Source organism: Chenopodium album, chromosome 27 (genome assembly GCF_948465745.1).
Source record: "Chenopodium album chromosome 27, dcCheAlbu1.1, whole genome shotgun sequence".
NCBI classification, from domain to species: domain Eukaryota; kingdom Viridiplantae; phylum Streptophyta; class Magnoliopsida; order Caryophyllales; family Amaranthaceae; genus Chenopodium; species Chenopodium album.
The window spans coordinates 28,279,662-28,297,060 of record NC_137860.1 but is presented as its reverse complement, the minus strand read 5'-3'; the positions used below and the strand labels follow the sequence as shown (position 1 = coordinate 28,297,060).

Genomic DNA, 17,399 nt, shown 5'->3' with positions numbered 1-17,399 from the left:
TGAACAAAAAATTTCAACTCTTCAATTTTTAAAAGGTACACAACAGTCACTACAGCAGTAACTAACGCGCCAACGTGTAGATTGTAAAATGATGTATACAAGTTATGTCATTGTTACCCTTTGGTAGCCAGTGACAAGAATATCTACACGCTGACAGTAAACATCTCACTTAAAGTAAATAAATTAAGGAAAAAAAAAGACATCAATTTACAAGGGATTCACACCAAAACCCTGCAACTTCTGAGAGCTTGAAGTGAAGTTCCAACCTGGCAACACTACAACCTGAGGAGAGAGGAACACTATACTGTCTTCTCTGACGTTTCAGCGAGGAAAGGCGTTTGAGGAACCCTGCAGCTTCTGAGTTTGAAGTGAAGATCCAACCTCGGAAAACTAGTGTCCGAGGGGAGAGGAACACCATACTGTCTTCTTGGACGTTTCAGCAAGGAAAGGCGTTTGAGGTGGTCCAAAGAAAGGGGAAGACCCTCCAAAAGCTGGCTAAGTGACAAAGTTTCACTCTGTATGGACCTGCACTTGAAAATCGCATAGAACTCTAGAAATGAAAGGAGACATAGCTGCAAGCAAAGCCTTGGGGCACTCCTCATGAGGAAGATGTCCGCATCCTGATATAGCAACTAATCTCTGCATAATCATACAGTTAATTATGAGTTTCATGTCTAAAGGAAAAATACAATGAAGTATGAATCTTCCAAAGGTTTAAAAACATTTAATAGGTGAATATGCTTTTCATATGAAAACTACCGGAGTAAGGTATAAAAATGTTAAAAAGACGCCATGAAATAACATCTTGTTCAGCATTAATACTTCTAAATCCATACTATCACCCAACCTGCTAGCTGCTTTGTTTAGTTTCAATAAGCAATATCAGGCTTATATATGCTATATTATGCTAAGAGCAAGAATCCAGAACCATGCACATTCGCCTTCATACAACATATGCTACGATAACTAAGGCAATTTCTTCTCATACAGCAAATACTAATATTATGCTAAGAGCAAGAATCCAGAACCATGCCAGACTGATCTGCCTGACTGAAAATGATGAACCAAATAGCTGACCACCCAGCCAAGCCTTATTGCCTTCATACAACATCATCCACTGGACAATCACACAGCTTGAACATTGATAAGGTAAATTAACTGTACCAAATGATTCAGTCCCACAATCCAAGCCTAGTCCCTTAACCCACAAAAGTTCAGGACTTGGGAGATCATGTTGTTACCGGCAAGAACCCAGCACAAAACAAGTGACAGTTTTTATTTATTTATGAAATGAGAGAAAATGAGGGTTATAAAAGATCGAAATGGTGATAAATCAGACAACAAACACACACACACACCATAAACAATACATACACAATACTTACAGAATCTAAAAATTTGGAAGCCATAGTTTGAGCAGGTCTTAAAGCAACAAGTGCATCTTCAGCTCCAGTGACAACCAATATAGGCAAATCTTGAACTGCTTTTACCAGCAATGTTGCTTTTTCAGGCGATAAAACTGTTTCACCAGAAAGCTTACCAATCTCATGAAGAGCCTCATCCCAACCTTCTACACAGAGAGGGGCCTGATAAAATGCATTTGTAACATCTAGTTAAAAACTGACTTGACTTAAAATTTAAAGACCTTTTCCAAGATCCTACTCCTAAGACAGAATATTGTTTCACATGAGCAAAACCTATACCTTGTATAGGTTTAATACTTCAGTTGTCAGCTTCGTAGCGTCATACCATGCACGCCTATTTACCACTTGCGTAATTTCTGTCCGCAGCAGTGGCTGAACCAAATGTTTCTTTCCCAATGAAGTGCGCAGAAGTATCCTTGCAAAAGATGGAACTACGTCTCGAGAAAGGTCTGCACTCAGCAACACCACTGCTTTTATTGCAACCTGAAAACAAAAAGAATCATTCAAGTTCTAAGGCACTCTTCAGAAAAAAAAAAAAATCAAATTATAATAGCTACCTGATAGTGGAATCTAAAGGTACAGTCGTACAGATGTCTAATTAATGCAAAAATATTGTCACACTGTACCATTAATAGCCATAAGATGCATGATTAGCTGATTTACATCCCAATCAGCCAACAATCAGTAGTTCAGTACAGTGGTCCCTTCTAGTCTAGCTTGAGGCAAGATTAATCGTCACATGTGATGAAAGATTAAATGTAAATATAAATATCTACTAAACATAGAAAATAACATCAGCCAATTCCTAGACCGTATGGGTTAACAGATGAGGATATAAGGAAAGCCTTCATTTTTAAAGGGGGTGTGATTCTGACAATAAACATATCAAAACCCACATTAAGGAACTCATCTCTCTGTTGGATAATGATTTTTCATAAACAAATAATTACTACATAAAGAAACATTTGGCTTCATTTGCCATGACAGAGCCTGTTCAGCAAGCAGAAACTTCAGAAGCTGTTGACAACAGTTCACCATACATCAGAACATATGTCATGTTACTCAAGTTCAATGACAGTATCCAGACTTCTTAAACACAAAAATTACCCTGTTAATCGCTCTACAATGTGCCTACATTTTGAATTTTGTCCAGCCTCAACTTGGTCACAGACTCACAGTACAAAAAGTAAAAAATATTACCCCTCATCCTTCCTCAAACAACTACTATTCACATAATTAGTTACACATAATCAGCCTAATTACTACTTCTAGCTGTTCTCTGCCCCATGAAAACTCTTTGCGTATAACACAGCATTTACTTCAGCAAAGCAATGAACTGATAATGTTCAATCTCAAAAGAAAGCCTATCAAGATCATAATTAATTTGCACTCCATAAAAAAGTACAGTAAAACACAGCAACAAAAGTACCGCAAATAATCAAATGGTGTAAAAGACAATTATTTCCTTTCACTATCGAAAAACAGGAAACGTAAAACTTTAAGTATGAGAGTTTTTTTCTTTGTGCCAACTTATGTACCAACAAATTAAATCATGTATCTAGTGCCCTACACCTGTATCCTATAAAATAATCCAACTCAGTCACAAAATCCATTTATACATTTTGGCTGATACTGTACGTTGCATATCTTTGACACACAACTAGCTTCAAATGCATGCAATTTGCCACCCACAAAACACAACACATATAAAGGGCCACAAATAGCTACAAAGAGATTGGTTTCCATCCAACTATCTGTAATTGGACAGATATTAAGCAATAAGCAAAACAAAAATTTATGAAAGTTGTAAAATAAATCATACACAACATTTACTGTACACAAAAGCCATTCAGCTAAGTCTAAGATATATAGCCAACCCAAAAACTTCGCATGAACCAAGCAATTATTACTCACATTTGCAGAACTCCCCGATGCTTTTACTCTTTCAGCTGCCCTTAATGCAAGCAAGCCACCATCATCATGGCCAACAAGTATCACTGAAGAAAACCCCATTTCAGAACAAAAGGACAAAAGCAAGCCCACCTGAAATAGGAACCAACACAGCATCAGCCGAAAAAGAAATTAAAAGTCCCAAATGACAATGATTGAAAATATACAAGACATGACATTTAAAAAATATAGCCAACTTTATAAAATAAAGAAATAGTTAATAAAACAAAATAAAGGAACAGAGAATAAAACAATTGTCCTCGTCAGTAAGCAAGTAGATAATAAGCAGCAGATTTATAATTCTCACAAAATCAAACTTCTACAAAAGCAATGGTAACTGAAGATAAGCGGGCATCAATCAAGGCAATTCAACTGGGTTTAGTAAATTATCTCCAGTTAAAAGGAAGAGCTGAGTTCAAGAGTTTGATAGTTTCACTTTAAAGAATAATAATGATGAAGCTTAATTGTAAAATGGTCATCGGGATTATGAACAAGGGAAATTAGTACACACACACACACAGAGAGAGATCTGCACATCATATAAAGAGCAATAAGCTAAGTCTCAACAACTTCAGCTGATAGATGATACATATTTCTCATCTAGAAAGAAAGTTATAGAATTCAAAATTAAGAGCTTCTTGACACAATTACGTAGCACGAATATGGCAGGCTTCTAAACAGTATGCAAAAAATTACAAAAAGATAGTAGCAGCATAGTACTAAGAGCCCTAATAATGCAACCACATATGATGATATGAAGACTGTTGAGGCCCATTCATATACTGGATAGTAAACTGGTAAACAAATAGTAAAAAGATCCTCCAACGCCAAGAGAGCATATCAGCACCCTATAGAAGTCTAGATTAACAGACAGCGATAATGACCTTGTAACATCAAGATTAGAATGTGATAACAGAAAACTCAAAATAACAATGGCATCATGTTACATGCTTTCAATAAAAGGTAGGGCCGTAGGCAACGTAGCCACACATGCAGCAATACTGGAAAATTAACAAGTAAATAAATTATGGTTTCTGTTCTAAAAAATTACCAATAACAAACACTAGGGTGAAAGGGTCTTGCATCGAATATTAACATTGACATGCAACATGGAAAGTCAAAATCGATATGTAGCATGTTTAAATAACTCTTAATTATAAGTTATATTCATTATAAAAGTTCCATATCCATTAAGTTATATTCATTATAATAAGAAGATGCTATCTAGAAGCTATACCTGAGTATCAAGGCTGTAAGGATTTGGCAGTTGTTTCTCTTCCCAATCCTTCCTTAGTAGCCTAGGAGTCAAACCCCACCCAGGACGATCAAATGCTGCAACAGTTCGGCCTACTTGACGTGCCAGTGTCCCCATCACATGTCTCCATGAGAAAACTCCACCTCCAAATCCATGCACTAGGACAATACCACACTCTCCATTTGCTTCCAAATTTGAATCCAATTTCAAAGGGCTTAAATCATTTATTACATCCTTGTCCTCCATAGCATCAAGGCTCATAGGAGGAAATTCATCAGATGAAACAGCAGAACGTGCCATATTTTCAAGCAATGGGTCAAACAAAGAAGAAGAATAGAAATTGTTGCTATAGCTTCTACACAGGTTATGTTGGGTTTTTGACAGAGCATTTAATGGCCGATCAACATTTACCCTACCAATGCCCAACTGAGGGGTACAGCTTCTACTGGGTTCAACAAAGGTTGTGGATGACAGAGAACGTGCAGGAGAGCTAGGCATACTAATCTTGTAATGGAGCGTGAAGCCTTGACAAGTTGTGAATAAACTATCAATATCAGCAAGTAATCTGACAGGCAAGACACCATCATAACGAGTTAGACCATAAGGTTTCCTCCTTGTCTCACTATCACTTTTAGGAGTAGCCTTTGCTGAGGAGGGAATGGGAGATCGTGGAAGCTTTTGATAGGCAGATAGCAAACTCTTGCAAGACAAAACCTGCCAAGAGGTTGATCACACTTCAGCATGACATTGAAAACGGTTAAACATTCCAAGCATAGCACTTTAATAGCATATGATTGGCTTTAGAGAACAGCAAGGATAGCTGATAAATGACAAATGTGCAAAATTTAAATTAATGGAAACAAATTCACAACAATTAGAAACTTAGAAGGCAATCAACACTAAAAAGGATAAAACCACAAGGAGAACTACCGTTTCTGGATCAACCCGATGAAATAGAAGTTTTCTCCTTGCCTTGCAGCTAATTCGATAGGCAATCACCATATGGCCAAGAGCAAAAACTACAGATGAAAGAAACAAAACAGGCATTCCCCAAGACTTTTTCAAATGAAGAATACGCCTTGAAATAGAATGTGAAGCTTCAGCTACCATCTGAGAATTCGCAGAGAAAACACAGGCCTTTACTGACAGAAGAAGAATAGAAGAAATGGAACATATCGTCACACTTCCAAGATATGGTCCATGAGAAAGAGCAGGAGCATCAGAGAGAGAATATACACCTGCAAACAATGCATTAATCCATAAGCAATGCAAGAGTAGACGATTCACAAACTATATACAAAGCTACACCCATTTTCAAAAATGCATTATTTCTGTCATCAATCATCACCTATGTATATCTACCCAAACCCTGAGTTCGCAAGTATGTATTTCGTATATAACATAAGAATTGCATCATCCAAATTTCGCCAAAAACAATATAAATACAGAATAAACCATTCTAGGACTGCCCCATCACCACCCACAGATGAACATACCATACAGCCATACCAAACCCTTTACACCGAGCATAACATCACCACTAGTTACATTATCCGGTACACCGAATATCAATAGCTACTAAAGAATGCAATTAAACAGTACCCCAGATGTTTACACATTAGCAAAACAGCAAATAAAACATTCAACCAAAAACATGCAAAACCAATAATTATTCATATCAAAATCCAAGATAGAACTTTTATATTCACCTCAATCTTAGCTCAATATTGCTAAAAACACAATCAAAATTCACAGTTACATGAATAAATAGGACTGTAATAAAAACAAACAAAATTAAAGATGATAAAAGGGTGACATACAGGTAATAAGGAGAGATCTGAGGACAGAAACAAGAGGAATATCAATCAAAGAGCTCTTAAAAGCGTATCTTCTAAGGTGTTGTTTAAAGCTGTAACACCTAACACAGGTGAAGCTCGAAACCAAAACACAAGGTACCAAAACATCTCCAATGGCGACCAACAATGGCAGACATTGCACCAATAATGACGCCACCATTGCCAACATGAAAAACACCGTTCTCAAACACCTCCTCAACCTCTCCCACCCCGCCATTATCGACTTTCTCTCTCCTCCGCCACCACAACCACCGCCTTATTCGAACAACACCTGAATAAAATCAAATACAAATTAACGAAAAAACGAATTTCAATGACTTTTTTTTAGGTAGGATCGCGAGAGATCTGCGATCGTAACGAAGTCGAAACCCTAGCAGAGAAGAAGAAAACCGTCGAGAATACAGCCTCTGCCATAGCCAGTTTAAATTAACCAACCAACCGTTGAAAAAACGGTATCAAAACGAATTAATTTTGCGTCGTTTTGATGGTTTTTTCTAGATGATCAGAGAATTTGTGACGAGGAAGAAGATGAATGTAGTTCCGCCATTGTTAGGGTTTCGAAGGTTTGATTTTCTCTCTCTTCGAGAATTGAACGAACCAGTAGAACGAAGAAAGAGGAGAGAGAAAGAAAGAGAAACCGGCGATTGTTAATAAACGGCGAAAATGGGTAAAATTGAAAAATATTTGATTTCGGCGATTTTTTTAATTTTTTTATTTTTTTGAAAAAATGGTTTTGGAATTTTAAAAAAAAAAAAAAGGAAAAGAAAAAGGGTAAATGGTGGCGGGCATGTGTGGCCCAATTAGTGTTATGGGTTATTGTGTCGAGTTGATGTTTGCTTTATTGGAGCATGTTTGCTAGGGTACTAATTTTGAATTTTGTGTTACCTTATTTTTTGTTGAGTTACACAATTTGTTTATGGTTTTTAAGGTATGGTGTTCAAGTGCATTGAGATCTGCGTTTGAATTTGTGGCTATTGGTATAAGTGTATAACCGTATAACGGTATAAGTAGGGTTGTCCAATTTCGATTCGTATTTGTATTAAAGTTGGATTGGAATCGGATATTTGGATAATATACTTGTTTGGATATGAAATGATCAAATTATTTGTGAAAAATTAAAGATTGTTTGGTTTTTCGAATTTGCAAAAGTATTTTATAAATTCTTAAACTCGCAGAATAAGTCCGAAATAAAATGAATTGAAATAAGTTCGGATCAAAACATGCCTAATAAATTTGACATTTGTGTAATTGTGTATACTTTTGTAATAGTTGTAGTGAGGTTTTTTTTTTTTTTTTTTTTTTTGAAACCAAGTGAGGTTGTTTAAATGACAATTAAAACATAATAATACCTAGTACAAGTAAAAGTATTACTTTTGTGTTATAGAGTTATACTCTCTGCAAAGTAGCATGCAAAACTTGAAATCCAAAAATTGATTGTATGTACCTTTTGTAAGCTACATCTACTTGGTGTAACAGTGTATGATATTTTTAAATTGATACTCGAAATAAACTTAATTAAGTGATCTATTCAAAAGTTATAATGAATATAATTTATTATCAAGTTGTTCACTAGTCTTTAAAATCAAGTTGGGACATTAACACGATCCTTCGACGAACTCAACATCAATTTTGGATGAGATAAATCCTCCACAACCCTCATTCAAGAACTTTAAGTTGATAGTTAATGAATTAACTAGCACAAAGTCAACATATGGTCAATGGCCAAAACCTCGCGTTATAGACGCAAAAAGATAATAACCATTTTATTCAAGGAATTGTAGTTTTTTAGTTTTGAGATAGAATTCATTTTTTTGCTCTTGCTATTTACGAATTCAAACAGAAATACCTAACATGACATTGAAAGTCTAAATAATCCATGATAACTCTACTTAATTCCTCCACAATAACTAAGGGCCTTCTCTTACGTTGAAATTCAGTTCAGTTCAGTTCAGTTCAGCTCAATTCAGCTCAGTTCAGTTCAATCAGCTCCTAATTTCCTTCTCTTATAAAATATTCATTTCAGCTGAGTTCAGTTCAGTTCAGTTCAGCTGAGTTCAATTCAGCTGAGTTCAGTTCAGTTCAGCTGAGTTCAGTTTAGCTGAGTTCGGTCAATGAAAACAGGTCCTAACAGGTACTCCAAAGGTACATTAGATGATAAACTCACATGTATTGCTAAAGGTGAAATGATAATGACGATCCCCTAGCTCCTACAACTCTATGTAGTAAAAATATACACGTACAATATAGTAAAAATTAAACCGTATCATTCTAAAGACAATGAAATGATTTTCGATTATTACAATAATTTTTAATTTGGAAAGATCCTTTATTATATGTGAAATATTAATTCTTCCTCAAGCGTGTCCATTTAATAATCAAAGCAAGCATTACAAAAGTAGATACTCCATATAAATAATTTATCTCCACCTAACAAATAAAAGTTGAGAATATTTTGATGCATTTACATTAATTATAATAAGAAATCTGTCTGATATGCTTCTTTTAAAACCATACAAACTGTCAAATGGATAAAAGTGACAATATAATCATATGATTGGGTTAGTAGAGAAATTCATAATGATCATCCTCGTAGTATACCCTGTCACTTATTTTTCTGATAAGATATTTCGTTGTATAGAATCTTTTGCATTGTTGTCACTTGATTCTACTTTGTAATTTTCTGTATACTAAACAGAATATTTATGCTTTTTTTTTTTTTAAGATAAAAATATTTATGCATTTAAATTTACAAATATATGGAGAGCCATATTTTATAAATAAATTAAATGATTGGGTAATTGAGAAAATGTTAAATAAAATAAGCAATCAAATAATTTATAATCGCAAAACATAATTTAAATTCGACAATTGATAAAATCTGAAATTAAATTATCATATTATGTATTGGAGCCAAAATTCAAATTTCAATACATGATTTTACCAAGCTAGCTTTCCATCTTAAAATTAATTTTTTTAAACAAGTATTTAGTAAATTAATTATAAAGAATACAGGGTATTGTTGTCGGACACTTAAAATAAGTTTCGTTCTTGAAATTTAGGACACGATTCTAGAAAATATTCAAATTGACTCATACATGACCTATAAATTACTCAAATAACCCTAAAACATGTTTAGGAACGCGATGCTCTACCACATTCATTCCCCCCCCCCCCCAACAAAATAATGTAACTCAACTAATATCCTCATATAATAAATCGAGAATATTAAGATGTCATATGCCATATACAAATAGATCAGATTTAAATACATACTCCCTCATCTGTCCCAGGATAAATGACATGTTGGGCTTTTTACACTATTCATATATTAACCTACCATTAAACCTCGAAAAACAAATAAACCAAAAATTGTGGGATTGGAGACAAACAAAGTAGATTGCGTACATTTATATAATCCCTTTGAATATTCACATAATAGAATTGGATAACATTTGTGAATTACCATTTTATAATCATAAGCTCATTATTCTGTGAGTTAGTCATGTACTCATATTTAGACTAAATTCGTTTACAAGTGGCCTTGTAATAGTGAAACAGTTTATTATTATTATTATTTCTCGTTAAATTTGTAAAAATATAGTCCCATAAACTTCATTTTAGCATAAGCATATTTTCAATAAAATTAACTACCATTTTCCTTAGAATGCCTAGAAAAGCATCTCAAATATTGTGATGCAGATGGAGTTTTCTAGCTTAATCATTTTCATTTATTAAAGGTATTTTATTTATTTCAAAAAAAAAAAAAAAAGTAGTTATTCACAAATCATTTATTCAACTATTTTTCCCCAAAATAATGATAATTCTATACAACAAAAGCTAAAATAGAAAGAATTTTTAGAGAGGAAAGGATTTTCCACATCATTCATCGAGTACAACCTACAACTCTACAAGCACAATAGCACATTAGTTACTCACTTACTCCTTATCCATGTATCCTTGAAATATGAGCTTAAACGAGAGTACAAGATGACCCACCTTGTTCCAACTCTCCCAAGACATGTCGTTATATAGCTAACGGTCAAGTATTTCAAAAAAGAAAAAGAAAGAAAGAATCTGAAGTGGGGCATTTAAAAATCTGAAACGGCTTTTTCGGACACTCTGTACTCTGCTGTATTTGGGCTCACACGATTAATATTCACACACAATCTACGACCCAATACTTATAGTGGGTCGGATCCATCAAGGTTATGGGTCGAAAGTTGCTTCAAACATTTTGGGTTCAGGTTAACACAACGACCCAATGGTTTTAAGACTAAGAGTTTTAAGATTAGTTGTTTTAAAAAACGGGCTTGTTTGATCATGGGCTTGGTGATTTAGCTCTAACATTACCAAGAAAGAAGATTATAATCTTATCAATTCAATATATTACCTATACTAAAGGCGAAACCACAAATGACACTTGTCATAACCTGTTTAAAAAATTTTCCTCCAAAAGGTTTTTTTTTTTTTTTTTCAAAGCTTCTTAGCGAAGTATTTAACTTAATACTTAATTTACAATAATATTTCTTTTCTATTTGACAAGTATATTCATTTTTACACATTCAACAAAGATTTATATATTTATTTATTTTTTGACGGAACAAAGTCATATAATACACTATACAGTAATGTAATATTACCTATAACTTTGTAATGTAATCCATGGTTAATTTTATTAGTCGTGCATGCATTTCTTCCTCTGTTTTCTTTAAAGATTCAAAATATTAAACTTATATTGAAATAATTGTAAAATAATTTTTTAGTATTTTTTATAGTAAAATAATTGTATTAAACTAATGATAAATATTGAAATTACCGTGCATGGCACGGGATCTAACTTAGTTCTCCATAAAACTGAATAAAGAATCCAATATTGGGAATCGGTCTTTTTTTTTTTTTGTATAAAGCCGGACGCCACACTCTAAGTAGGTGATGGCAAAGACACTTACTTTTTTTTTTGCTTGACAATTGCGTAGCTAATCAAAGTCTTTTTTAGAAATCCTCCACTTAGATGAAACCCAAGTCAATTTCGACAAAACTATGAGCCCTACTTTTTTAAAACACATCGGTATAAATTATGGGCGTTTAGTTACACTTAATGATATGAGAGAAAATCCCGTATACTGTAGGGCTTCACTATGCATGGTAACTTATCAGTTAAGTCAACCACATGGTTAACTCATAATTTGAATGTTGAAGATAATAATTGGCCCTATCCGAGGATTTGGAAAATTGATATTCCCCCGAAAATCTAGATTTTTTTATAACAAATATTCCATAATAGTTAAGATGATCGAGAGACTCTTCATAAAGGAACATTATCTCATTGATAATCTGTCCAGTGTGCAATAATCAAAAAGAATTGAAACAATAGATCAGCTTTCTCTTAATTGTTCTAAAACTAGACAAATATTGGCTCTTTATCTAGTAAAAAAGTGGTTAGACTGTACGATCTCTTTTGTAAGTTTAACTAATACATTACAGTTTATAAGAAAACATCCCAATACTATAAGGATATTTATCTTTCTCATTTGGAGTATTTGGAAAGAACAAAATGTTATTATCTTCGCAGTAAGTCCTTTGAATGTTTAAGGATTTACCATCGAGCGCAATATGCGTTCAATGAGTGGTGCTGAAGATCTCTTTTAAATATCTTTTTCTCTATGAGATCTACCATTCCTAGAGGCCACATCTAATCTTCCCACACACTCTCCTCATCATCAGTTGCTCTTGTATCATAGAAGCCACCTCCAATAAACTTTTTCAAGCTTAACTTCGATGAGTTGGTTGACAACAACTCAGTAGCAGCATGAATCATATTAGAGACAGTAGTGATGCAGTTCTTAAGACTTCTACTTTCAACCTCAGCAACACCAAAGCATTCATTGCAGAAGCTACAACTCTTCATAAAGGGATTCCAACTAGCTCTTCATTGCGGCATTTAGAACATTCAAATTGAAGGTGATAATCATTTAGTCATCACACTCATAAAGACATTTGGACAGTCCCTTGGCAGATTAAGCATGTTATCAAAGACAATCGTTCTCTCCTTTATCAGTTTCATAATTGGAGCATCCAACGATCATATCTATCGGGAGGCAAATCGGTCAACAGTTAAATAGCTAACGTGGGACATTTAGTTTATGACACTATGAACATTGATGCTAGTAATAACTCTAGTTTGTTCTCTATTCTTCCTTTCGATATATTAGGTGATTAGAATTCAGTCTCCAGAGCTAGACCATGAATAGACATACTTTGGTTGTTTCATAAGCCAGTTCCATTTTAAATCAACTTGTACCTAAATTGCCCTTCAATCAGTATAACAGTCGAAAGCTTAGCAAAACATAGTAAAGGGAGCAATTGATTTTAGACATTCTAATTAAAAAAAAAGTGAGCACGACACGATTGGTTGGTTGGTTGCCTGCATGCCAACGTGTAAATTTTTAATCAATTCTAGCTTTAAAGAATCTCAATGATATTTATGTGTAGCTACATAACGACATTTCTTTTTAAAGCCCGTTTTAACGACAGGTACAATCTGACCCGTGACTATTTTTAGTGATCATTACCATAAGCAGCAAGGGTATCCATGTACAACTACATAACACCATGCCTTTTTTAACAGTTGTTTTAAAGACGTGTACAATCCGACTTTGTATCTATTTGTCCGAGATCATTATCTTAAGCAACAAGGCTAACAATAAAGGTGATACAAAAGGAAATGAGAGAATGTGAAAAGAAAAAACCTTTCATCTTTCATCAAACATGTTATAAAATCAAAAGCATTCACATTGGATCAAAAAAAGTTGGATAGGATAGAAAAAGTTGGATAGGATATATCAAAGGAGGTTTTAGGTCAAAACTAGTCAACGCCCAACACCTTAAAAGCAAAACAAATAAAATACTCCATTTCACAATTCATATAAAACTCACATTCATATCAATCCAAAAACCTTCAATCACAAATTCAGATGTCAATTCAATTTCAATACTCCATTTAGTAATCGCGTGTCACGGTAATTCTCTCTCCTCAATTCTAATTGATTAATTGTTTGATTTCTTTATTGTTTGGTGAAATTTTCTTTCGATTTTAATGTTTAGGGTTGTTGTATGATTTTTGCTTGATTGAATTAGGGGAAAATCTGGAATTAGGATTAAGGCAATTGTTGAATTATCATGCTCCAAATTATAAGTCGATTTTAAATTTTGTTCATCATTTCAACTTTATAGTACTCTGTATTCTGTAAACAATACCAGTGCAATTAAAAATGCCTGCTTTTTTTTTTTTTTTTTTTTTAATTTTTTTTTAATTTTTTTCTGGAATTGAATTTATGTATGATGTTGTAAACCTAATTAAACTGATTTTTTCATTTTTGCAAATTCAAACATTTTTTTTGCGCATTAATCTAAATTCGGCTGATGATATTGCTCGTGAATAGTTTATTCAAAGATTAAAAAGTATACATGTGAAATTCATATGTTTTTATCAAAGAAATTAATATCAAAATAATTAGGAAATTTTGTTTTTTACCACCTTACAAAAGCACTAAAATCTCTTTTACCACCTCCCAAAAAAAAAGTATTACTTTACCACCTTATAAAAAAAATAAATATAGGTTTTACCACCTCCACCTGACTCCGGTGACGGAAAGTTGCTGTGGGTCCCACCATTTCTCATTTCCCTCCACATTTATGACAAAAAATACGATTTCCCTCTCTTTCTTCCTTTTCTCACCTTCCCCTCTGAATTATCATCAATTCTCACCTCTCTCCATCAATTTCTCATCAATTTCTCCCTTACATTCAACCTTGTCACTCTCTCTCCTCTCATTTTCTGATATTTGTCAAAAAGCAAACCCTAAGTCGCACAGTTCTTCCCTCAGCAAGAGTAGTTGGGACCACAATAGCGAAGCTACTGAGCGAGGTATCTGTCATCTTCAACGCGTAAAGGTCCAAAAGCTTGAGTCTTTGCTGACAAAGAATCTCGAATTCTGACGAAAGAGGTATTTTTTAGCTCCTTACTGTACTTTGTGTGGGTAATTGGGAGTAATTTGGGGTAAAATTTGCTGTTTTTGGGAATATGTGAATTAAACAATTATAAACCCTAATTATGCGAATCTTTGACTTGGTTGAACTGTGTTATTGTTAATTAATTAGTTGATTAGGGTTTTATTTATATTTTAATTGTTAATTAAGTGCAAAGTGTAGCCTAATTGGTCTTGCATGTTGTAATTTGTGAGTAGTTGTAAACTGGATTGAATGATTAATTGTTCAATTAAATACTGAGATTGTGCATTGTTGTGTTTGTTTTGTTGTTGTTGGACCTGTTACAGCTAGGATGGATAAAGTGAACCTTAAAATGACATTGGGGGGTGCATTTATACCCTCATTAGTTGGTAAAAATAGAAGGGTGTTAAATTGGGATGGTGGTTGGGTTTATGTGAGGAAAAATGTTCCTGTTTCTAGCATAGATGTACACTACTTGAGGGAGTCAGCTATACATGGTTTTGTGTATGCTACTGTTAGGGTGCCTAAGGGATTTAGTTGTTGGTATAAACAGAAAGGGAAGTCTTGGGTAACTGGTAAAAGGGAGTTAAGAAGGTACATGATGAAGAGAAGTAATGATAAGTGGGAGGCTGCCTCTAGCTGGGAGGGTTTATTAACACCATATGTCAACAAGTTGTTTGATGGCATTGAGAAGTATGCTAGGGCATGTACTGTTGTGGCTTCTAGGGGAGAGACCTATGAGGTTCAATACAAAGATGACCAGTGCATTGTTGACTTGTCAAATAGGACCTGCACTTGCTATAGATGGGAGTTGACAGGGATACCCTGTACCCATGCTTATGCTTGCATTTTAGACAAGAGGGAGGACCCTGAGTTGTATGTGCATCCACACTATTATAGGGTCACTTACCTAGATGCATATGAGTCTCCTATAGCTGCAATGCCTGGTTCAAAGCATTGGGAAAGGGTCCAGCTTAGAGAGCCTTTGCCACCTGTGATAAAGGTTCAGCCAGGCAGACCAAAAGGGAAAAAAAGGAAGCTTGAACAAGGTGAAGGGTCTGCTGCTGCTACTTCTCAGGGGAAAAAACAAAAGATCAAAAAGCAATGTAGAAACTGTGGTGGGTTTGGACATTATGCCAAGACCTGTAAGCAAGGTCCTGCACCAGAAAAACCACAGCAGCCTGCACAAAATCCCAAAGGGGGAAGGCCACAGCTGCAGACAGCTTGGATGAAAGAGCAAAGGAAGAAAAGTGAGGCTAAAGCTGCAAAACAGGTATATACATGAAATGTTGCATTCATTGTATGTGTTTTAGGTTGATGACTTATGTTTTTTTTTTTTTTTTTTGAAATGCAGGCTGCATTGACAATGCCAAAACCACAGGCTACTACTGCAGCAACATCTTCCCAGTTCTCAGCAACTGCCCCTGCATCATCAGCACCCTATCAATCTCTGAGTCAACCCACTCCTAGAGGCAGAAAAAAGAGCTCAACTCAACCCCAACCAAATGAGTCTTCATCTCAGCCAGCCCAAGCAACACAACCAAGGCCCAAGCTGCCAGTTACCAGAAGCAGGACAAAGAATTTGAACAGCTTGTAATAGTTTAGAGAATCTGTACTTCATGAACAGCTTAGTTTTTTAAGTAATTTCATGTGTGTAGTTGGACAACTTAGTTTTTAAAGGTCAACATATGTAGTGCTCTTTTGCTGCAACACTTTCTCAACATTTTGTATGCATATGTAAATATGCCTTTTGCTACTACAATGAATGGGAATGACTAAATTAAGCACTACAAGTTAGAGCAACCTTTTCAAAATATTTCATTTCATTTCATTACGCAAAATATTCAAATACATAACATGATACCTTAACAAAAGCCATAAAACATTGCCTAAATTGACTAATGTCCACACTAATCCTAAGTTCTAGCAAAATACAAGGACATAACCAAACCTAGGAAACAAAACACAACAACACCCATAAACATAGTCAAATTCTTTGATGATCCATCATTTCCTTGACTCTCCATGCTCATCTTCTTCCTGTCAGAATTCAGTGCCTTACACTTGATCTTCAAGGAATCAATTTCATTCAACAAGCATCTCCTCTGCCCACTCACATCATCTACTTCCCTCTTCAAGTCATTTATCTCACCCTTCATCAATTTCTTGTCAAGTATTAAGTTGTTAATCACCTCTGTTTGCCATGGTGTTCCATCTGGCTGATCCACCCACTCAAAGGCTTTACAACCCCTTGTCTCTGTCACAGGGTCATAGAACTTGCACGACCTGAACTTGCGTCCCGGATTCTCCCTAGTCCAGGAAGTAAGCCTCGCCATGGGTACTCCGCATTGACATTTTTTTTCTTTTGATGGTGAATAGCTTACGGAAGACATTTCCTTCAACAATTGGCAAGCACCATCATCAACATTACTCCCAGTTGAACAAAATTACCATTGCCATACCCTAATTATAATAATCAATTCAAATTTAAAAAACCCCAATTCAATTGAAACTAACAAAAACCCTAATGTTAAAAGTACGAAATTGGGGTTCAATTCTTAAGTCATATCCACAATTACAATCAAACATCACATTTGCGACATAATTCAGACAACAATTTGCAAAAATTTGCTACAAAATCATCTAATTCGAGATTTAATTGAACATCGTACCTCCTTCCAATTTCTGTCTCAGTGAACTTTGTTAATTCAGCACAAATATCAAACAAGTCGATGCTGGGAATGCTAGGGCACACTTAAATTGAGTTTTTTGGAACCAAATCGAAAAAAAAAACAAAAATCTGTTGATTTTTTGGAACAAATTGGTTAAAAGGGGTATTTATAACGGAAAATCGAGGAACAAAGGGGTAAATTTCAAAAAGTAGCCGTTAGAATGGGACCCACA

General features: G+C 34.7%; 2 protein-coding genes across 2 annotated transcripts; one reads left to right on the top strand and one right to left on the bottom strand.

Moving 5' to 3' along the window:
- On the bottom strand, positions 1-7,163 carry LOC145620219 (uncharacterized). The gene is made up of 7 exons (XM_081674852.1): positions 6,450-7,163; positions 5,560-5,867; positions 4,612-5,343; positions 3,339-3,467; positions 1,704-1,907; positions 1,386-1,586; positions 1-639 (listed from the first exon to the last, which is right to left on the bottom strand). The coding sequence occupies exons 1-7, from the start codon at positions 6,700-6,702 to the stop codon at positions 511-513; spliced, it is 1,956 nt and encodes a 651-aa protein (XP_081530978.1). The 5' UTR covers positions 6,703-7,163; the 3' UTR covers positions 1-510.
- Positions 7,164-13,313: 6,150 nt separating this feature from the next.
- On the top strand, positions 13,314-16,288 carry LOC145620499 (uncharacterized). The gene is made up of 3 exons (XM_081675185.1): positions 13,314-13,504; positions 14,822-15,768; positions 15,850-16,288. The coding sequence occupies exons 2-3, from the start codon at positions 14,827-14,829 to the stop codon at positions 16,090-16,092; spliced, it is 1,185 nt and encodes a 394-aa protein (XP_081531311.1). The 5' UTR covers positions 13,314-13,504; positions 14,822-14,826; the 3' UTR covers positions 16,093-16,288.
- The last annotated feature ends 1,111 nt before the right edge of the window (positions 16,289-17,399 follow it).